Consider the following 22,997-nt stretch of genomic DNA (forward strand, 5'->3'; position numbering starts at 1 on the left):
AGGGGAGCAAAACAAAAGATGCACAATTAACAGATACATTTACAAAATTTTAAAAAGTATGTGGCCAAACAAAAGCTGAATGGTGTCCAGTCATTAGTGGTGTCTGGTGGGTGCATGTTTCTAATATTTGCAAGCTGTTATGTTCATCCTCTGTAAGACTGATTCCCAGTAATCTCTACCCCATTTCTGGTTTAGAACTGAATTCTTCTTCAAAGTAAATATTTGGGATATGATCTAATGAACAACTTACCACCTACTTATTCTTCTAACTTTAATAAGCTGCTTAGATTCTTGTGTTCAAAACTGTGTGGAGGATCTGGGCTCTGCTCTGTACTACATGCAAGACTTACAAGTGATTATTCAAACTTGTTGCCCTGTATTTTTTTGCTTCTAATTTTCCTTTTTTTATAGACCTTTGAAAACCAGTTGAGTACAAGTATGAAATAAAAAATTGTCACTTATTTCTCATATACAAAATAATTCTGGTGGCAAAGCATAATTCCTTCTGCTTTAGTTTGACTGAATTTGAAGATAACTTCACAAAATTTAAATTGTAGCCTACCTATAGTTGCTTGTTTCTGGCTGGCCAGCTTGGATTTCATGGAGAACTAATATATGTTGTGTATTTGTTCAATACTAAGAAGTGCCAACTATAATTATTAAGGTGTTAAGCCACCTGTCTATTTTTTAGCGAGCTGTTTAATTTGTTGACATGCACGTGGAATCGCATTCATGTTTTTGCCCTAAAGGTTTTAATGATGGCAGTCAGATTTCTAATTTGTGCTTCTGAAGAAGAAACCATAGAGATCCTTACCCAAAATGTTCAAAAAATCGAAGAAAAATTTCTATTCTGATGCTTTATGGCAGCTTTGAAGTGCTTTGGTGTGCAGTTTTCCTGTTTTGAAACTTGTCTTTTTGGCTAGGGAGGTCTTTGCAGTTGTATATAAAACTTTGACGAATTCTTCAAAATAGCAGACTAACAGAAGTCTGGCAGATACCTTTTTCCCTCTTGTCACTGAAATAACACTATTTCCAACTCTTCTGTAAATAGTTATGCTTTCAATACACTTTTGAATATGCAATGAAACTCAGATTTAATCTATATAATTACCATAAGTGACTCTTCGTTTTAAGCAAATGTCTAATTCCAAATATTCAACCCAGAAATATTTTGCATTGTAAGAACTCAAATAATTGCCAGTTTCCAGGCAACTTTCTATCTCTTAAAAGTTGACTTAAAATAAAGAAAATGGCTTTCCTGGTCATGTAGAACTGCAAGTAAAGAGCTGGATATTTTAGTCTGTACCTACTAAAGCTACACTATTCTGCTGTATAAGTTTGTGGCTTTTGGTTCCACTGCTTCTGCACAGTGTCCCTAGTACATGCTGACTGCCTTGCCTACTGATGGCATCTTCTGTCATTTGTTCCACAAAGCTTCTGCTGCTGCACTATTGCTCCTCTTTCTGCCTGTTTTTATACCTGACAAATATTAAAGTCCACTTAATTATTTTCTCTTGTTCTTCCCAGTGGATCGTATTGTGGGTCTGGATCAGGTCACTGGAATAACAGAGACAGCTTTTGGCTCTGCGTACAAGACCAAGAAGGGCATGTTTCGTACTGTTGGCCAACTGTACAAAGAATCTCTCACCAAGCTGATGGCAACGCTTCGAAACACTAATCCCAATTTTGTTCGCTGCATCATTCCAAATCATGAAAAGAGGGTATGTACTACAGACCACTCCTCTAATTCCTTCTCTTTAATGAAGTCTTTACATGCATTTTATGTTATGCATGCTGTCTGTGTCTTCCTTTTGAAATCAGAGGCCAGGTTTCACAAAGTTTCGTACCGATCAAATATCTTCTCAGTATTCCCCACACATCCCCTTATTTAGACAGTTGACTTTGTAGAGGGTAGCCTGAAAAAAACAAACTACAGGTTTTGTTAAGCATGACTTTTAGTCTTTTAATTTGTATTGTTTTGTTTGTCCAGGCTGGAAAATTGGATCCACATCTGGTTCTAGACCAGCTTCGTTGCAATGGTGTTTTGGAAGGAATAAGGATTTGTCGACAAGGATTTCCAAACAGGATAGTGTTCCAGGAATTTAGACAGAGGTAACAGCAGGAACAGTCTTTTGAGTTTTTGAGATAAAGTTCCTTGTTAAATAACTGAAGACACGCCATACCCCCACTCCCTCCCCCAACCCAACTGGAAGAAAATCCAAAACCGTGTGTGAAGTCTTGAAGTGGCTTGAACTTGAAGCAGTTAAATATCACAAGTTTTTTCTAAAGACACTAGGGAAGGGGAAACCAATCTAAAATGGACTTCTGGAAAAACTTCCTGGAGGAATTCCTTAGCTGTGCACTTGATGACTATAGCTTTATGGGTTTATAATAATGTAGCTTATTGTTGAATGTAAAAGTGTTTTTTTCATTTGACTTAAAGGTATGAGATCCTTACTCCCAATGCAATTCCAAAAGGTTTTATGGATGGTAAGCAAGCCTGTGAGCGTATGGTAAGTGTTTATACCTATATATTGTTAAAACATTGAAAAGTTGAAACAAAACTTGTCCTATCCTCGATGTAAAAACAATGTGCTTGCCTGTCCATTTAGATCAGAGCGTTAGAGCTGGACCCCAACTTATACAGAATTGGACAGAGCAAGATCTTTTTCCGAGCTGGTGTCTTGGCACACCTAGAAGAAGAACGAGATCTGAAGATCACAGACATTATCATCTTCTTCCAGGCAGTCTGTAGAGGATACCTGGCTAGGAAGTATGTGTGCTCTTATGGTTTTGGTTTTTCTTGTGGTCATCTTAAGTCTCTTTGATAGGGAGCTATGCATTAAAACTTCCATTTCAGGAGAGATTTTCTTAAGAAAGCATGTTGCCTGATAAACTGTAGTTATATTCAGGGTAAATAGGTGAATTTTTACCTAATAATAAGAATTTGTACCTTCGTTCCATAGCAATATCTCCTTTCCTTAATCTTCCCTTTGTGACACATGCAACTCTCTACGGTACAGCTAGTGACTGTGAAAAAATTTCTTTCTGCTCCACTGGAAATTCTTAGAGATACTCTGGAAAGCTGCTTTTTTTGAAATTAAAGGACAATTCAGCATCTAATCCATCCTCATTTTAAGAAAAACGTCTGTTAAGAGTAAGAACAAAGAGCACTTGTAATCATTGTTTTGAAAATGGTGAATCCAGCTCTTGCTCTGCCTCTTTGTATAAGGAATGAGTACTTCTAAATCAGTGTAGTCACTGAAACTTAAAAATAAGCCTCTTTACGGTCTGCAAGTATTCTAGGGTTAGGTAACCTAAAAATTAAAAACACAGGTACTCAGCTGTATTTCACATGAAATGTTTTGCTCTTTCTGTCTTCAGGGCCTTTGCAAAGAAACAGCAGCAACTGAGTGCACTGAAAATCCTGCAGAGGAATTGTGCTGCATATTTAAAGCTTAGGCACTGGCAGTGGTGGAGAGTCTTCACGAAGGTTTGTTATATTCTGTTTCTTTCTTTGACTTTTGTAAATAGGTAGGTGCAGGTTCTTACTTGTTCATTTCAAATCTTTGCAGGTGAAGCCTCTTCTTCAGGTCACTCGTCAAGAAGAAGAACTTCAAGCCAAGGATGAGGAGCTAATGAAGGTGAAAGAAAAACAGACAAAAGTGGAGGCAGAACTTGAGGAAATGGAAAGGAAACATCAACAGGTTTGTACCCAAGATGAGCTTTTGATCTGTAGAATGTGTATTGCGCTATATCCTGTGTGAGGGAGCCATGTTGGGGAGACGCTTGTGAGCAAAAGCACTGTGAATCAGGAGAGCTAACTCCTTTCACACTCTGCTAAAATCTGGAATAGGAAGATATAGCATGAGCTATTCCTCCAGAAATTCAGAAACATCATGTTAATGAAACTAAACTTTTTTTTTGGCCTTTCCTGGTTTACAGGAGAATTTCAGTAGCAGTGTCATTTTCCTTTTCAGATGCATTTTCAGGGTAGGATACTTCTGTGGTGAACATGTGCTGTTTAAGACATGGGGAAGCAATTATGGCAATTATTGGACAAAATTGAAAATGAATTTATGCTGATAAGTAGCATTGATACCAATTTAAAGAACAGCTGAAAGTAAAGACAGACATGTATTTATCGCTATGGTAACTTTGAGACATGATAGAACTGGGATGGATATCTAGAATGGCAAAGCATCAGTTCCTATTGATGGAAGGGCTAGAAGGCATGGCCTGTGAGGAGTGTCTAAGGATACTGGGTTTGTCTTAGTTTGGAGAAAAGGAGACTGAGGGGAGACCTCATCGCCCTCTACAGCTTCCTGAGGAGGGGACGTGGAGAAGGAGGTGCTGATTTCTTCTCCCTGGGATCCTGTGACAGGACACTTCGGAATGGTTCAAAGCTGCATCAGGGGAGATTCAGACTAGATATTAGGAAACCTTTCTTTACTAAGAGGGTGGTCAAACACTGGAACAGGCTTCCTGGAGAGGTGGTTGTTGCCCCATGCTTGTCAGTGTTTAAAAGGCATTTGGACAATGCCCTTAATAATATGCTTTAACTTTTGGTCAGCCCTGAAGTGGTCAGGCAGTTGGACTAGATTATTGTTGTAGGTCCCTCCCAGTTGGGACTATTCTATTCTATCATCAGGTTTACACAGCAAGAAGTAATGTGTTCCAGTTCTGTTCCAGTGACTCCAAGTGCCAGCTTCAGCCCGGCTACCCATGCCACTGCTCTGCCGCTATGCAGGGATGAGTGTGAGGAAGTCCAGAAAACAGGCACTTCCCTCATCTTCTTCCTGCTGGTAGAACAGGGCACATAGGGTAGGCGCAATGGGATCTGTTCCTTAAACTGGGGGAAGAAGTGAGTGGAAATTGCTGTAGCCCTATTATGAAAGCTGGTGTCTTCTGGACTGCTGATAAAGCCCTCTGCTAAAAGTCTTTGGGTTTGGATATTGACCAGGGAGTGAAAAGTTGGAGCAGAACTTGGCCTTTAAGTAACTTTGTAGTTGTCATACATATAATCTCTCATGAGAGACTTTGAAATGTCATTTTACTGCTTTACTACCTTTTGTGTATATTTGCAGCTTCTAGAAGAGAAGAACATTCTTGCAGAGCAGCTACAGGCTGAGACGGAGCTCTTTGCAGAAGCTGAGGAGATGAGGGCTCGCTTGGCTGCCAAAAAACAAGAGTTGGAAGAAATTCTCCATGATTTGGAGTCCAGGGTTGAGGAGGAAGAGGAAAGAAACCAAATATTGCAGAATGAGAAAAAGAAAATGCAGGCCCATATTCAGGTATGCCTCTTGGTAACTGGATATGGAAAAGCATGCAAACAGGACAGTTAAGGATGGGAAAGCTCCCTCAGCATCCCTATGGCACAGAGGAATTTAGCTCCTTAGCACCATGTGTGGAATAAAATCGATTTGAATTTTTTTTTCTCTTCCTGTGTTCAGCTTCTTGTGGTCTCCAGGCATATGAGGGTGAGGAAAGAAAAAGAAAAGTCAAAATGTCCTGTTGGTAGCTATAGCGTATGCAGATAGAGTATTAAAGGTAGCAAGCACTTTTGAGGGGGGAGGAACTGGGAATGACTGCATGAGGCTTACCTGCTTTCTTATAGAAACAAAGACTGATGGGATGATGTCACTTATGAGAGAAATGTTCCTTTTTGACTGAAATCCAGTGAATATCATGAAGAATATTCTTTCTTTGACTTTTACGATACTAAGACAACTTCATTTCCTCCAAGTTACTTGGGGGTTTTTTTTGGTGAAAATCGGATGATTTAGATGCTTCCTTTTTGAATACACGGAGACCTTGAAAAAGGGAGTACCTGAGAACTTACCTGTCTTTCAAAATATTCAAGGTACTTGAAGGGGAAATAAAACTCCACATCTCGGAGCTCTTGTTGCCTTTTAATAAGTGTGCATTAATGTGTGGCTGAGAACCTTATTAAAAACTGTGAATGAATAGAAGCACAATACATAATTACTTTTCTAGTCATATCTAGCTATTTGTGGCAGTATCTGAACCATTTCAGCTGTAATATCGAGATCTAGATTCATACTGAAATCGGATCTGTTTCCTGTGGTGTCTCTTCCCAGACACTTGCGCTTTTACACCAGATGCCCTATTCAGATGCAGTATGCCAGGAAGTATTTGGCGTAAAGCCTGATCTGATTTGGTTGTCATTAAGTAGATTTTTTTAATTTTATGTTCAGAATTAAGAAGGTGAAAGACTCTAGTGAGTGTATGTTACCTACACAGCATTTTTCAGCCAAAGCTGAATTAGAGTATAAAAAATTCCGTGTGTGTCACATGGCCCTTAATTTCATTACCAGATCATTGATATAAATGAATCTAGCAAAAAGCGAATGCATTCCTAGTGTTAGTTAGGGCACGTGGCTTTTCAAAAGAATGCATTTTTTTCACCAATATTAAAAAAACAAAACAAAAAAACCTCCACATGAGTAACCTGGAAAATGCACAGATGCGATTGCCTTTCTTCCCAGGACCTGGAGGAACAGCTTGATGAGGAGGAGGGAGCCCGACAGAAGTTGCAGCTTGAAAAAGTGACAGCTGAAGCTAAGATCAAGAAGATGGAGGAAGAGATCCTACTGTTGGAGGACCAAAATTCCAAATTTTTGAAGGTGAGACCAGTATGCGCGGTGGAGATTCTGCACATAAGTAATAGTAGTACCGAGTGATAGCTCTCAAAACATTTGAGACTGCTGTTACGCTGTTACGTTATCTATAGGGTTTGCGCCTGAAGACTTGTGGGGTTTGAACAGGTTGAAGCTGAGACACTTAGAGCTTCTTTTAAACTGACCTTTAAAAGGGAGGTATTTGCCATGCATTCTTTCCAATTTCATGAGTCTTCCAAATCTAAGAGCTGGAAGCAGTGTTGATCACAGCTACCGTTGTTCTTTGCGAACAGATTTCCAAAAGTGTACAGCAAGTGCTGTCCTAAAACCAGGCCTCCTGTGTGTTAAATTCCAAGTCTGACTTTCTTGGAAAACAAATGTTCATGTTTCTATACTATTGCAATTGATCCTTAATATTGACAGGTCAGTCACTTGAAATAAAATCTGTATTATATATGCTGTATGAGACCTCTGTATGGATTTTGTATATTCAGTTATTTGTGCTGCTTAGTGACTCTTCAAACTGTATTTTACAAGTTACTCTTTCTCCCCTTTTTCCTAACTAGGAAAAGAAGCTGATGGAGGATCGAATTGCTGAATGTACTTCTCAGCTGGCTGAAGAAGAAGAAAAGGCCAAAAACTTGGCCAAGCTCAAGAACAAGCAGGAAATGATGATCACCGATTTGGAAGGTTTGTTCTTACTACATTTGCATATTAACAGCTTGGACATCACGCTGGAACAGAATGGATCACTTATTATAATGTATGCAGTATCTGGTCCAGTCTGCTAAGTGTAACCTTATATGTAGATACTTTAATAGCTGTTATTTTTATCTAAATCTTGAAAGAAATTTGTGTTGCTTGCAAGACTTGTTGCATTTGGCTGCTCAGTCTTTCTCATGTTTTACTTGTTTAGTTTTTCATTTTTGAGAATCCATTTCATTTATAGACACATTCAGAAATTCATGTTGCATGCATCCCTTAGTAACAAGGTAAAACATCTGTCTCCTGGGAAGTTGCTACACTTTTCTATAATAACACTTTAGAACAACGTATTTCTGGAAGAATGTTAGTAGGCATTCATTAGGCTTCTAATATTTTTTTGAATAAGCAAATCTGAATTGTTTTGCTTTTCTTAATGCTTTGTTTATCCAAAATGGTTCAATTTCTTTAGCCATTTATTTCTGATTGTTTTGCCTGTGTTGTCACAGGCTAAACTAGCCCTATATGTAACCTGTCTTGATTTTATATTTTTTTTTAATTACTTATGGCTGTAAAGAGTTATTGTGCAACATTAATAAACTGCCAAGTTAAAGTTGCAAAATATAAGGCAAAGTTGCTCTCTGTGCCCTAATTTGGAAATAGTTTTTTCACTTACTGTATTATTACTGTCTTGCTGCATATCTTAAAACTGATGTGCTTGTGGAAGAATACCAAAGTTTAATCTTATCTGTATACGAAGGTATTAAACTAACAGGGATAGTAGGTAATTGATGTACCTTTTCTTTAAAAATCATATTCAGAGACTTTAAGATGGGCATGAGTAAGTTTTACTCACTGGAAAATAATGCTTGAATAGTTGTGGACTATCAATCAGGACTAGTGTTTCTGAAGATACTTGACAGATGTATTTGGTTATGGTACTGTTCCAAGACTGACCTTAGAAATGGAAATTAAAGCTTAAATATAAGGATTTCTTGGCTGGTAAAGCACAGTAAAATGATATTTACGCTTTGAGATGATTCAAGAAGCCATTAAGGTCTCTCTGCTAGGGTCTTGGCACTGCTAGGTATTGAATTTTGGAAAAAAAAACAACCTAATTCAGTTTATGGTGAGCTTTCTCAATTACAAAGTTGGGTCTTATGACACTGTTCTAACTGTCACTCGCCAGAACTATAATGTAAAAACAGAGGGAAAAGTGCTATTTTTGAATGAGAAACTGTTTAGAGAAAAACAGTGTACTTCAGATTGTCTGGAAAATCCCAAATAGCCCTGGGTGGCTCCAAGAGATGATTCTTGAACATGGCTTCCTTTCCGTGTAGAAGATGGTGTCCCGATCCAGTAGCAGGTTTAGGAAGGGTGTGAGAGAAATCTCTTCACTGAGGACCCACAAAGTATTGAGCAAGTCTAATAACTTACATTTATGTTAATCCATGTAGAATTGTGCTAATGCTATGCTAAGCAAAACCCTCTTGTGTCTTAAATATATTACATACCTGGTCATTAGCTAACTGTAAACAATGCAGCCAGTAACTATCTTAATCAGACAACAGGCAGATCACCTAAATGTATTTTATTGCTATGGCACTGATAACTGGATGGTTTTCATAAGGAGATACCTTGGGGCAGGAGTATCTTGGCTACACAAATAAATCACTGGAAGCTACCAGGGTTGCAAAGTCTTGCTAAATATCAGTGGGATGTGAGTTAGTGGCACAGATACTTGCAAAAGTGGTTTATCCAAGTTTTCTTTAAGCGATACTATTTTCCAGTAGACCTTTTGGAGTCTAGCCTAGCCCTTCCAAAACTATGCAAGCTATCATTTTTTCCAGTCCGTAGTTGTTCTTCATTTTTGAATCCTGATGTCTGTGATCACCTGGCCTAGCAGCTCAAACTGCTCTTCTTTTAGATCCCATTCCTTATTTTCTATCAAGATGAGGTTATGTTTCTGTTCACTTACTTCAAACTTTTTTCTCCAGTAATTGACTTTCTCTTGACTTTCTATCTGAATCATACAGTCCTACTTTGCTATTGCAGCTTTCCCAGTCACTCTTCCAGCTGCAGACTGGAGAAAGAATTGACACAGCATATATTAAACTTCCCACCCTTCTTGCCACCCCACTGCCCTGCCCCTGAACCTTCTGAGGATGACAAGAGAAAAAATTCCGTATGCATATAATTCTTTGCTTCCTTAGAGCGCTTAAAAAAGGAGGAGAAGACCCGTCAAGAATTAGAAAAAGCTAAAAGAAAACTTGATGGTGAAACAACAGATCTACAGGACCAAATAGCTGAGCTGCAAGCCCAGATTGAAGAACTGAAGATCCAGCTGGCCAAGAAAGAGGAAGAACTGCAGGCTGCTCTTGCTAGGTCAGAGCATGATGGGGCTTATGATTACGGAAGTGTGGTAGAAACTTACTTTCCCATACAGAATTTCAGCTGACTGCAAACTTATCAGTTAGGACTGGGAATGTTAAAGCAGAAGCCAATTCACGTTTCTAGAGCATCTCTAGACACCTGTGTGCTGTGCGTAGACATGGCAAAAAAGGAATTTAGTGTTTTATCAGTATCCTTGCTCTACAAAGCTCCAAAACCAATGTTTCACCAGAGTATAATAGCATTTGGGCTCTGGAAGCTTTTTTAGTCTCCCAGAGTTCAGCCTCAGGAAGGAAAAAATATGTAATTCTCAGCCTTCTTAATGGTGAAAGTACTCGATAATGTATGTCCTACTCAATCATTGAAAGACTTGTGTGGTAGTCTTGCAGCCACAGGTATCAACTAAACACCTTCTGTAGTTTCTGAGTAATGATGCATAATTTTGCGGGAAGAGAAAATTCTACAGTCAGGGTGCATTTTTAGGTCAGTGTTGAGATCTACAAAACTGGAATACTTGAATGTAAATTTGAAAGCTTGATCATTCTAGTAGTGCATCTGTAGTAGTACCTGGGGCACTGTGCTTGTTAGGATCTTGAGAATAACAGTGCAGTGGTGGGTGTCTATCTACGAAGTTTTAGAAGGTCTATTTTATTCTAGTGGGAAAGTTGTTATTATTTGTGTACATAATTTAAATAACACTAGACTGTTACGAGAACAGATCTGAAGCTACGAAATGTCATTAACTGTTGTGCCTCTGTTTAACAGAGGTGATGAAGAAGCAGTTCAGAAAAACAATGCACTGAAAGTGATAAGAGAGTTGCAGGCTCAAATTGCAGAACTCCAGGAGGATCTTGAATCTGAGAAGGCATCACGCAACAAGGCGGAAAAGCAGAAAAGAGATTTAAGTGAAGAGTTGGAGGCTTTAAAAACTGAACTGGAAGATACCTTGGATACCACTGCAGCACAGCAAGAGCTGAGGTAGGATCATATGTCTGTGTAAGAAGGCACCATTAAAATTCGTCTTTAATTTACAAAAGACTAAAATGTTGATTTTGATAACCATTGATGCTTTCTCTAGGACAAAGCGAGAGCAGGAGGTGGCTGAACTGAAGAAAGCAATTGAAGAGGAAACCAAAAACCATGAAGCACAGATCCAGGAAATCAGGCAGAGGCATGCTACTGCCTTGGAAGAGCTCTCTGAACAACTTGAACAGGCCAAAAGGGTGAGAAGAAAATGAATTACAGAAATACATTTTTCTGCTTCAGGACTTTTTATAAGTAACAAGTGTTGTGGTCCCTTCCACTGATATCTGCAGATCTACATTGTCCTCTATACATGCATAACAATCGCAGTTGGATCAAATATATCCTGCTGCTTTGAATATATTGCAACTATTAGACAGTCTTGGCATCTATTTGAAAAGTGTTCATTAAACTTGGAAACGGTGCACCTAGAGATAAATTCATGTAGTACTTCTGTAGGAATTCTCCAGCAGCCCACGTGCTTATTTGGTGAAAAGCAGTTCTCTGCATGAGTGAACTCCAGAATGCTTCCAAATACGGTAATTGTAATGTCAGCACTCACAAATAACAGACTGTCAGTACAGGTAGTGTAAAAGTTCTTCCAGCCACTCTTAACTTCATGCTTGTACTGTGACCTCCAGTGCTAGAAATCTGTGGAGTATCTTGCCAACTTGCACAGCTGTATTCTGTTCTCTGGTAGCCCCCACCAGAGCAAGCAGGAGGGGGCACACCTGGATAGCATGGTTCCTACCAGTGTAGCTTTAGTGTCTGGCTCAAAAGCAGAATTATTCCAACACTGCCAAAAAAACCAAACCTATCTTTGACCAGAACTATAGTTTCACAAATTATTCGCAAATGTATGTGTGGACAGTTCATATACTGTAGTAATATTTTTATGTAGGGAATATTTCATGAGCTTCCTTAGTATTTTAAACTAAGTGAGAAACATAGTAGTTAAGCTGGAGGAAATTATAGTTTATTCACCTGAAGATCTTATGCATGTCTTCTGCTCCTTGTTCATTAAATATTCTCAATAAGCATGAAAAGATGGAAAAATACCCTGCAATCTTAGACAAAGGTCCTGTGATAAGATGATGTCAGTTCTAGTGATATAGTAAGAATGGCACTTAAACATCCCTTATGCCAATTATTACTTTTTTAAAAAGGTTTTTGACAAATGTCAGTGCAGTGGTGAAAAGTGCTTTGTTATGCACTTCCAGGCTGCTACGCCTACTAAAATCAGGGCAGCTTTAGTTGATATCTTTCCTTTTATTTCTGTGAGATGAGCCATGCTGATCTGTTAATGGGCACATTCCTTCCTACTTACAGTGACTCAAACAGTCATTTTATAGCACTGCCATCCCAGATCTTGTTGAATTCGTAGAAGTATCTTCTGGTCCTCACTGTTACGTGTGATATCTTAGAGTGGAATAACTTGCATTAACTTAGTCTTTGGCTAATATACACAGAATGTTACATGGCAGCATTTTAAACACTCCCTACTTACAACTGGCTGAGCACTTGTTTTATCTTTGAACTTGTAAACCTGATTTGCTGGACTGAATATTTTTAGCAGAAAACTTTATTGATATGTAACAAAGTGTTGAATTTCTTTCCTCTTGTTTTTCCTAGTTCAAAGCAAATCTTGAAAAAAACAAGCAAGGCCTAGAGTCCGACAACAAGGAGTTAGCCTGTGAAGTGAAGGTACTGCAGCAGGTCAAGGCAGAGTCTGAACATAAGAGGAAGAAGCTTGATGCTCAGGTACAAGAGCTAACCGCTAAGGTCACAGAAGGAGAAAGACTGAGGGTGGAACTGGCGGAGAAAGCTAACAAGCTGCAGGTAAGGCTGTATGGAAATCCTAAACTGTTGAAAAATATGCAAGAAAGTAAAAGCCTTAACCAATGTAGAAATGGCTAGGAGAAATGACTTTCAAAGATGCAGCTAGGTCTACAGGAACTGGGTCTGTAGTTGATGTGGGAGGTGATCTCAGTCATGCACTCATGTACTTGAGGGGCCTTAAAGTGGTGGCGTGCCTCAGGCGGAGATAGCTGGACAGCCGTGACATTAATCCTGAACTTTTTGGGCTATGTGAGAATTACAGTGGCTTCTAAGTACATGGCTTCCCATCCTGGAGACCAAATCCTGTAGGAGGCTCTGCTGACAGCTGGCCTACGGGTTTTTGGCTTGGATATGGAATTGAGTAGATTGGGCTGAGTTCACTTGTAGGTGTGAGCAAAACTGTACTGACTGATGATGGTCACAGGTTTCCTTTAGTGCTTCAAAGTTGGGAGCTTGACAGATAGGGATTGCAAGTAAAGGCCTATTCTTCTGGGAAATGGAGAAAATGGACAAAAAGCCATCAGGGCTGGCTTTTAAACCACAGCAACAAGTACTTTAGGTAAATCAAGCTAAAGTGCTTCAAAAAGGGAACAGCCCTGTTCTTTTTGGAGGAAGCTTTGGGCAGTCTCTTACTCTATCTACAAGTAGCATAGCCTAAAATAGCAATAGTTGGCACCTGGCAGTAACTTTTCTCTTGTAGTGATGCTTTAAACCCAGATGCCACCCTGATAATCCCTGAATTAATGGTCCTGTAAAATATATGGTCCTATAATTAAAAATAGCATTTGAGTATGAATGCAGATATTGGAATGACATGCTCTGCTAAATAGCATACCTAACTCTTGTTATGTTGTACCCTTAAGTTCAAGATTGACATCCAACTTCAAGTTTCTAACCAAACTTCAGTATTTTTAGCTTGTTGTATCGCTGTACTGGGATCTATTATTGTCTTGCCATACCTGGAATTTGTTGAGGTTTTGTGTTCTGCAGTTCCAGCTCCCAGTGGGACGTAGGCTTTGCCGTGAGTCAGCTGCGTGCTGTTACCTTTAGACTGCTTGCTTTGCAGAACGAGTTGGATAATGTCTCAAGTCTCCTGGAGGAAGCAGAGAAGAAAGGCATTAAGTTTGCCAAGGATGCGGCTAGTTTGGAATCTCAGCTTCAGGATACACAGGTGTGTGTGCAGTGAAGCTTGAACTTTGCACTGAAGCTTTGTTCCTCATTTGAAATGCTAACTGCATAACAGAATATACATTTTCATTCATGGTTTGGAAAGTCCCTTGGGTACAAGCTGTATTTCCTATTGAAGTCTAGTGAAATGCAATGGATAATGACTGCTCAGCTACATGTGGAGCCCATTTTTCATTATCTAAGATTCACTACTTGATAGACTGTAGCCTTTAAGTTTCTCTTTTATTTCTTAGTCTCTGTGGGAGATAAGTATTAAGCAAAAAAAAAACCCCAAAAACCTTTCCAAGTAGAACATTAATGTAAATAAGACCCTTGGGGTATATGAAAGGCATGAGGGACAATACCCTGTCTTTTACTGACAGCTTAAGTTCTTAAAACTGCCAGTGTTTGTTTTTGAGTTAAACAATGCAGCTTTATGCATGTATTCATCACTCAAATATACTCTTTTTTTTCCCCCTGTATAAAAATGCTAATGATGACTACTTGAATCATGCTAATCACAATTGGAGAGGTCTGTGAGGAACAGGATGGAGGAGGGGGGTGGTTACACCTTTTATTAATTTCCGTTATGACAGAAGTTTCCACTGCCACATTACAGCTATCTTTAAACTGACCTTTATATTTAAGCAACGCAGCAAAACTTGGAAGCATGCTGCCATTGCAGGATTTGGTGCTATATATTCTTCCCAGGTGGTTTAAAATGGGGACTCTATATGGTTGTCTGGAAGAAGAAAAATAGTTTGAAGGTGACTTCTGTGCTCGTCCCTTTAAAGACAGAAAAGTATCATCCATTAACTCCTAGAGCAGACAGTGGCATGGATTCCCTGATCAGAAATATGCTTTATAAAGGTTTAAGCGTGCCCAAAATGAATGAGGAGTGCCTTTTTGAAAACCCAAATTACAGATGTCTTCATAAGCATGTCCTTGTACACGAATGCTGTGAGAAAAATAATCAAATGTGAAACTCCATATAGAGTAACGGAGGGTGGTAGCCCAAGGCCACAGTTAACACACTATGAACCAAACTGAACTTTGAATATGCCTGTTTGTGTAACAGGAGCTGCTTCAGGAGGAAACCCGCCAGAAACTTAACCTGAGCAGCAGGATTAGGCAGCTTGAAGAAGAGAAGAACAACCTGCAAGAGCAGCAGGAAGAGGAAGAGGAGGCCAGAAAGAACTTGGAGAAACAGATGCTTGCCTTGCAGTCACAGGTAAGCTGTTGTAAATGGCAGGACTTCTGTAAGGCCTACGCATTCCAGGAGAGATGAATTGGTGTCCTAAACCTCTCGGGGGAAAAATGTCATGTGATTTGCACACATGCTAGAACAGGTTTTGGAATAAAATTTCCTGTGGTCTTTCTCCATTGCAATAATGACTAGTAAAACTAACTGCAATGGGCAGGACTTTCCCCTACTTAGTATCCTGCTAGCTCGCAATTTTTGTGTTACTTTAGCTAGCAATAACGTCTATTTCTGGTTTTGAATTTTGGACCTGATGCCTGTCTTTCCTTCTCATGATGCATGAATAATGCATCATAATGATGAACATTATTTGTTTTATTAAATTTCAGTTGGCTGATGCTAAGAAAAAGGTAGATGATGACTTGGGAACCATTGAAGGCTTGGAGGAAAATAAGAAGAAATTATTGAAGGACATGGAGTCCTTAAGCCAACGCCTAGAGGAGAAGGCAATGGCTTATGACAAACTGGAAAAGACAAAGAATCGCCTGCAGCAAGAGCTGGATGACTTGATGGTAGATCTAGATCATCAGCGCCAGATTGTTTCTAACTTGGAGAAAAAACAGAAGAAGTTTGATCAGGTAGTCTAGTTGCTGTCATCATGCTGCTTTCTACGATTTTTTTAAATGGCATCTTGTTTATATTGTTACTGCATAAATGAGCCTTGTATAAAGAAGGGTTTGACTAGAGTACTATGGTTATTGATAAATCTTTTGTGAGCAGCTTGGCCTTTGTTAAGAGTAACTTGTCACTTACAACTTCAGTGAGCTAAGTGCCAGCTTTGAGTTTTGTGAGATCAAATAGTAAGCTCTTTATATACAAAAAGGAAATTATATTGGAAAAAAAACTTAAGAGTATTATTGTAATGCCTCAAGATAGACTAAGAAAGGATGCAAAGACTGAAAGATGAAAATAGTGTAAAACTTACTTAATCTTGATTAGTAGCTTGCTTTCCTCCTCTCATCCCAGAGTAGCTGTAGCTGTTTTCTTACTAGCACTTTGATCAAGATTGAGAGACTAGACAGCTTCTGAAGCCCAATTAAACTTAGAGCACTAACCACTTCATTGACTAAAACACCTGAGGCAGGAAGGACCTGATTATAGAACTTAAGAGATGGATTAATTATTTCTTATGTTCAGATGCTGGCAGAAGAAAAGAACATTTCTGCCAGATATGCAGAGGAAAGAGATCGTGCTGAAGCAGAAGCAAGGGAGAAGGAAACCAAAGCACTGTCTCTGGCTCGGGCTTTGGAAGAAGCCTTAGAAGCTAAGGAAGAATTTGAAAGGCAGAACAAACAGTTGCGTACAGATATGGAAGACTTAATGAGCTCTAAAGATGATGTGGGCAAAAATGTAAGTATGTTTCCACACACAGCTTTGTTATATACTGCATAGGGAATAACACAGGGAAACTCCCTGGCTGGAGAAGTGTATTTGACACAAAAATAGAACTTTTTGAAGCTGTGATTTATAACCCAAAATTCTGGAGAAATTAATGCTCAGAATAAGGGGGTGGTCTTTATTAACATCAGGCCTCTTCAAAAGATGTGAAGACGTGGAGAGCAGAAGTTGCTGGCCAAATGACTAATGGCACCTGCGCTAGATTTAAGAGCTTGTCTCACTACTACTTTTTCTCTGTGACATTGCACAGCTCATCTCCAATCATCTGCATAGATGTTTGAGTTCTCTAATACAGACTTAGAGATGCTGCTGTGCCTGTTCTGATTCATTGTCCAATTCTGAGCATCACAAAATGTAGTGTACTGAGTTCATATAATGTCTTATTTTGCTGTTAACAACTGCTGATGTTGAGATACCTGAAGGAGAGGGTCTGATTAATGTTTGTGGCTTAGGTCCATGAACTGGAGAAGTCAAAGAGAACTTTAGAGCAACAGGTTGAAGAGATGAGGACTCAGCTTGAGGAACTGGAAGATGAACTGCAGGCCACAGAAGATGCTAAGCTTCGTTTGGAGGTGAACATGCAAGCTATGAAAGCCCAGTTTGAGAGAGATCTGCAAGCCAGAGATGAACAGAATGAAGAGAAAAAGAGGATGCTGGTTAAACAAGTATGTCTATTTTACTGTACCTCATAGTGGGAAGGGTGTGGGGATCTTACCACCGAAGCCACAGAGCTTTGGCAAAACTTGCTACCAGAAAAAGTAAAACTCTTTTCTATAGGATGGGTTCTTTAAGCAATCCCAAGCACTGATGTTTACAAACAGTAGAACAGGTCTTGTTGAGGACTGGCCACTGTCAACTGTTGGTGTTAGTCTACTACTGATGGTCCTCCAAAAACACTCAACATGCAAGCAGAGGTTTGGCTGTTGCTGCGTGGGTGTATTTCAAGGACACAGGGGTATGTTGTTTGGACTTTCAAGCCCATCCTATTTGATGTACAGGAACAAATCCATGGATGCCGAGATAAACTGAAAGACTGTAAGTGAACAGTTTCCTAAATGAAAATCGTGGCAAAGATTCCAGATTTGCCAGACTTGAGAATTCTAGTAACACGAAGCAGATCAGAAGAGACTCAAGAAATGCCTTTAAAATTTCATGCTTGTAAGAGAAGATGGTTCTAAATTAACATTAAGCTTTGACGGGGAAAAAAACACATCAAGATTTATTACAAGAAAACGAAAATGTACAGTTACTAAGAATCACCTATATAGAGATCTCTTAGAAATAAACATGGCCTGGAGCACTTTTGAAGCTCACTGCAAATGCAAAATTGCTGTTGTCTTTCACTGGACAAGAGCTCTTGACCTAGCATGAGGAGGGAGGCTTGCTTCAAAACAAAATATATTCTTTCATGTTGGTAACCGTGGCATTTCTGGCTCAGTTTTATTTTTGCATAAGTTTAGCGGTGTGTGTTGCCTTGCTGCTTAGATACTTTTCTGTTTTGTTTTGAAAAAAAGTTGTTGGTGTATAAATGCCGGTAGCACAGCTGTTTCAAAGGGAATGATTTCATTTGCTTTCTTGAGGAAATGAGGTGATTCTACTTCTCATTTTCCTCGTAGTGGTTCCATCAGAATTAGTGACATCTGCCCTAGAGCAATACCTAAATGTGGATAGATGTGCTGGGCAAGAAGCTGATCACTAAGTAGCTGAGCAGATGAAATGGAAATGCTTCAGATGCTGAGTTATTGTCTTTGTTTTCCTTTTTTGTCAGCTCATAGATTTCTGCTTCCAATTTGTGGATTTGTTTCTGCAGTGTCTTCCCACGTAGCTTGCATTCTGTAGTCTCTTCCAATCGAGTACTGTTAATTCTGCTCCTCAAAGGCCTTTTGGATTCACCAATGATTTTGTTAGGGTTGTTTGCTCCATTCCTGGAACTGAGCCTGTTAAATGCCTTGATTTCACAGGTGCGAGAGCTGGAGGCAGAATTGGAAGATGAGCGCAAACAGAGGGCTCTTGCTGTGGCATCCAAGAAGAAAATGGAGATGGATCTGAAAGACCTGGAAGGTCAGATAGAAGCTGCAAACAAGGCTCGAGATGAAGCAATCAAACAGCTACGTAAGCTCCAGGTAGGCACAGCTAATCAACTGAGCTGCTTTCTCTCCTGGTGACAGTCTGTTAAGAGTGTTGCTTTTCATTAAATACATTTGTAGCTTGAAGGCAAGAGGAGTATCAGATTTGACTATGCTGACATATGTCATAGAGTATCTGGCCTGAACTTATCACCTGCTCAAAACTCCTCTCATCCTTTTCTCGGTGAGGAGTTAAGATTGTCCCCCAAATACTTCTATTCAATAGTCATCTTTTTCTTTATTTCAACACTTTGCATAAGGATTTACTGAGTATTGCTTTCTAGGCTGCATTTCTTTGAATTTATGGTTGTTTGTATCTGAATTTACTGACTTGAGCTCCGCTCTTGCTGACTGCTGCTTCCTCAAGTTGAACTTAAGGCATTTTCACCCAAAAATGCTCCAGAGAAAAAGGAGGATTAAGTTTTAGTTGCTTTAAAAAGTTCCAAGATGCCCATTCTTTTTAGTTTGGCAAGAAAAACGCAATACTTGTGTCAAGGATTTATTTCCCATTCCCAGAAAAATATTCAACACCTGGTAGAATTCAGTTTTGCCGAAGATTTTCAGTGCCATGGCCCAAAGCTTCAGGAGTATGAGGCCATGGCAACACCATGTAAAGCACATGGCAAATTAAATTGCCTTTCTGCCCTGTCCACTCTATTCCTTGGCAATCCTACTTCAAATCCTACTTCAACTGAATGAGGGCACCTGAGTCCAGGTGCTGAATGAGAAGGGAACGTAGGTTAAAGCAAGAAATGCTGGTACCTAGCAGTATCCCGCTATCCTCTATTCCAAGAAGACAGGACAGCTAGAGAGTTCATACCCAAGTGCTGTACGCTTTCCTACAGCACCTGAAATAAGTGGTCTCATGACTGGTGGTATTCTAAAGATGCAGGTACAACTTAAATGCAGTTTCTCCAACTTCATGACTCTTTTAGCATCCCAAGTCACTCCTGTGAATTAAGATCTCAGTCTGTGTTAAGTGTCCTAAGGGAAGGAGAAGTATGTGCTTCTACATTATATGTGCAAAATGGTGAATCGTGTTATTTCTACACTGAGCAGTTTCTTACCTTGCATACTTGTAATAGGTTTTATCAGTCAATTTAAGTAAATAGATTCCCCCCCCCAGTCAATTCCAAGAGCATTACCTCTCCACAAGTTTCATGATAAATGTAACTGAGCAGCTCTTTACTAGAGGTTTTTTCCTACAAGAAATATACTGATAAATGAAGTCTTACAATGGAATATTTCTGATGAGGAATGAGTGATGGGAAGATGAGAAAATGAAGTTTTGCTATGAAAATAAGAACTGAAAATTATATTTAAGTGGAATTAAGCCACTTTGGGAGGAAGATCTTACCTCTTAAGGGCCAAAATGCTTCAGAGCCACTAATAAATCTTGTGGTTGTCCTAATGCATCATGGCTTTTTCTTTTCCCTGCTTTCCAACTGCAGGCTCAAATGAAAGACTACCAGCGGGAGCTGGAAGAAGCCCGTGCATCCAGAGATGAGATCTTCGCACAGTCCAAAGAGAGTGAAAAGAAGCTCAAAGGTCTTGAAGCAGAAATACTCCAGCTCCAGGAGGTGAGATTGAAATCCAAGAATTTTGTTTTTCTTGCTAGAGTAAGGGGAAGATCAGAGAGTAAAAAAAAAAAGTAGTAAAAAGCAATCTAGTGAGTTGAATAAAGAAATGGGAGCCTGGAGATCTTTCTCTCCCCCCCTGCCTCAGGTGATTAGTGAGCTCCTTATAGCTTGGTAGGAATCATTCCAGTAGTCTGGACTTCGTTTCCCTGCCTGGGTAGCAGGAAAACTTTACTACTGCTTAAACAGATTTGAGGCCTCACTAAAATTTGCAAGGAGGTTCGAGTGTCAGTACTAAAACTGATTATTGGAAATATATAAAAACCTAACAACCTCCCCAGTACCTCAGTGGACCATTTAAGTCTGTGGAGGTTTATCACTCTGCCGTCTTAGGTCCTCATCCCTTGCTCTAATGGGCATGTGTTCCCTCATTGATGGCAATTCATGTAAGAGCTCTAAGTCTTGCTACGTATCACTTATCTCCTGTTATCTCCTTGGTCTGCCACAACGTCAAGTATCAGCAGAATTGCCTTGTGTGAAGACTGCCTCTTTTTGTCCTGTATTAGCTACAGACCAAAGTTTGCAGCAATCGCTCAGATTTTGCTACGCTTAGTGTTTGAGCCTTTGCAGATAACCTACGCCTTACTAGAGCTTCTCCATGTCACTCCTTTGTGGACTTCAAACTTGTCAGTCTTGCACTTGCAGTGCATTTAATTGTCCTTCTTAGCAAATGCCTGGGTGTTTCTACCACACAATACAGTTTTATAATATGGGATTCAGTGCGGTTTATACTATTGTGCTAAAGCTTGTATTTTCTATACTTTGCTTGCATTCATGCTATGTACTCTGTAAAAACCTAAAAAATTTACTTAATTTAGTGCCCACTTTACACTGAATGCGTTTTTAGAGCATGTGACAGAATGGTTTTCTCCTGCTGTTTAGGGCTTGAATGTTACTGATTTTTCACAGATTTTTTTTTTTTTTTCCTTAACTTTGTGAAAGGAACACTTCAGGGCCAGGGAGAAGTAAATCCATTGTAGTCATATGGCAGTTAAGGGGGGCAAATATCAAGATGATGTGTCCTGCTAGCTTCCACAGCTGTTGCTTCTGCTTATCCATTTATCCTCAGGGATATCACTTCTGGGAGATGCTCTGAAGTGTTATTAGAAGGCTAAATTGTTTGCAGAAGTTTTGAGATTCCTAATGCTGTAATGAATCTTTTCCTAAATCTTTGCAGGAGTTTGCTGCATCTGAAAGAGCCCGTCGTCATGCTGAGCAAGAAAGGGATGAGCTGGGTGACGAGATTGCAAACAGTGCTTCGGGAAAGTGAGTCATCAAATGTATTAATAGTGCATCTGAAGAACTTAAGGCACCAGAAGCTGTAGTTCTCCGTAGTCTGCTTGCAAATTCTGTATTGATCTGTCTTCGTGATAAAAATTCCTTGTTGTTATGAAGAGAATTGCTGACGCAGTGGCTTCTCATGACAATTTGCAATGCCTAAAGTATCAGAAGCAAACTTGCTGGTTCTTTTGTATCAGATCTGAACGTGTCTTGACCCAAATACTTCCTTTCTAGGTCAGCACTGCTGGATGAGAAGCGCCGGCTGGAAGCTCGTATTGCACAGTTGGAGGAAGAACTCGAGGAAGAGCAGAGCAACATGGAGCTTCTCAATGAGCGGTTCCGAAAGACCACGCTGCAGGTGAATCTGTTGTTGACAATGCTGTTGGGGCAATTTGTGTTTCAGTGTGCAGTTAAGTGGAGGCTCTGAATAGCAGCAAATGATCTTCTATTCTTCTCCTTTGAAAGGTTGACACACTTAATTCTGAGCTAGCTGGGGAGCGGAGTGCTGCCCAGAAGAGTGAAAATGCACGGCAGCAGCTGGAAAGGCAGAACAAAGAGCTGAAAGCCAAGCTGCAGGAACTGGAGGGATCTGTGAAGTCTAAGTTCAAGGCAACAATTTCTACTCTAGAAGCCAAGATTGTGCAGCTAGAAGAACAGCTTGAGCAGGAAGCCAAGTAAGGAAAAAATCTGTTTGCCTGTGTTTGCTCTCAGTTGACTGTCTGAAACCTCCATGCCTTAAGTTTTTGTAGAGCTGAGATGTGACCTTACCTTACAGCACAGGAATTAGGTTTTAGTATCTAGAAGCCTACTGTTTAGGGGACACACTTCAACAAGACAGCTGTGAAGTTAACTGGGATTGAAAGTTTCAGAATCTATTTGCTCCGTAACTGAAACTGCTGAATTAACTCTTGAAGTTAACCAGATGAATATGTTGACTGGTAGTCCCAGGATCCACAACGTGCTGCAGAAGTTTCCTGAGACAAGATAAAACATCGCCTTGAGACACCTGGTCTCTTTGGTTAGAGGAAGCAAGTTGAACAGCTTAGGCGTGACAGCTTAAGTTAGTTGAGATGAATCCTGTGCTCTGCAGAAGTCTTTCTGCAGTGAACGCTTCCTGTCTGTCTGTCCTTTCCATCTTGGTCCTTCACATTTTATTTTTAGTTTTAGCTAGTTCCTCCCAGAATCCGAAGGTGGGCTGTCTTATCACCATCTCCATTCTTTTTGTGCTTTCGGCTCTGTGGGAGGACCATGTTACCAGTTACCAATAACTTTAAAGCTGCTTTGTTTAATCTCATTGTGAAGAAGCACCTTCTTATCCCTCTTTTTAGCCTGCATACCATACTCATACTGCTCCAGTGCTAAGACTTTACACTTTCAGAGCTGCATCCCAGCCAACCACCAGCACACTAAAACTGCATCGGTTCTGTTGATGGTGGCAGACATGTTAAGAGGACTCAAGTATCAGTTACACAATGAGGCGAGAGCCTTTCAGAAAGGACGGCTCTTGTGTTCCTAGCCCTCAAGTACTGGG

General features: G+C 39.8%; 1 protein-coding gene across 1 annotated transcript in view; it reads left to right on the top strand.

The window, feature by feature from the left end:
- The window catches only part of MYH10 (myosin, heavy chain 10, non-muscle), a 104,072-nt gene that overhangs the window by 77,710 nt on the left and 3,365 nt on the right, over positions 1 to 22,997 (top strand). The window contains exons 15-37 of the mRNA XM_009334048.1: positions 1,528 to 1,721; positions 1,991 to 2,112; positions 2,444 to 2,513; positions 2,613 to 2,773; positions 3,385 to 3,493; positions 3,576 to 3,707; positions 5,088 to 5,294; positions 6,510 to 6,647; positions 7,208 to 7,331; positions 9,557 to 9,728; positions 10,500 to 10,712; positions 10,813 to 10,957; positions 12,390 to 12,596; positions 13,663 to 13,767; positions 14,842 to 14,994; positions 15,354 to 15,602; positions 16,162 to 16,374; positions 16,875 to 17,087; positions 18,384 to 18,545; positions 20,000 to 20,128; positions 21,363 to 21,451; positions 21,701 to 21,824; positions 21,932 to 22,140. Coding sequence (XP_009332323.1) covers positions 1,528 to 1,721; positions 1,991 to 2,112; positions 2,444 to 2,513; positions 2,613 to 2,773; positions 3,385 to 3,493; positions 3,576 to 3,707; positions 5,088 to 5,294; positions 6,510 to 6,647; positions 7,208 to 7,331; positions 9,557 to 9,728; positions 10,500 to 10,712; positions 10,813 to 10,957; positions 12,390 to 12,596; positions 13,663 to 13,767; positions 14,842 to 14,994; positions 15,354 to 15,602; positions 16,162 to 16,374; positions 16,875 to 17,087; positions 18,384 to 18,545; positions 20,000 to 20,128; positions 21,363 to 21,451; positions 21,701 to 21,824; positions 21,932 to 22,140 — 3,640 coding nt within the window. The remainder of the gene's footprint in view (positions 1 to 1,527; positions 1,722 to 1,990; positions 2,113 to 2,443; positions 2,514 to 2,612; positions 2,774 to 3,384; positions 3,494 to 3,575; positions 3,708 to 5,087; positions 5,295 to 6,509; positions 6,648 to 7,207; positions 7,332 to 9,556; positions 9,729 to 10,499; positions 10,713 to 10,812; positions 10,958 to 12,389; positions 12,597 to 13,662; positions 13,768 to 14,841; positions 14,995 to 15,353; positions 15,603 to 16,161; positions 16,375 to 16,874; positions 17,088 to 18,383; positions 18,546 to 19,999; positions 20,129 to 21,362; positions 21,452 to 21,700; positions 21,825 to 21,931; positions 22,141 to 22,997) is intronic.

This window comes from Pygoscelis adeliae, unplaced genomic scaffold, assembly GCF_000699105.1.
Source record: "Pygoscelis adeliae isolate BGI_AS28 unplaced genomic scaffold, ASM69910v1 Scaffold11, whole genome shotgun sequence".
In the NCBI taxonomy this organism is placed as follows: Eukaryota; Metazoa; Chordata; class Aves; order Sphenisciformes; family Spheniscidae; genus Pygoscelis; species Pygoscelis adeliae.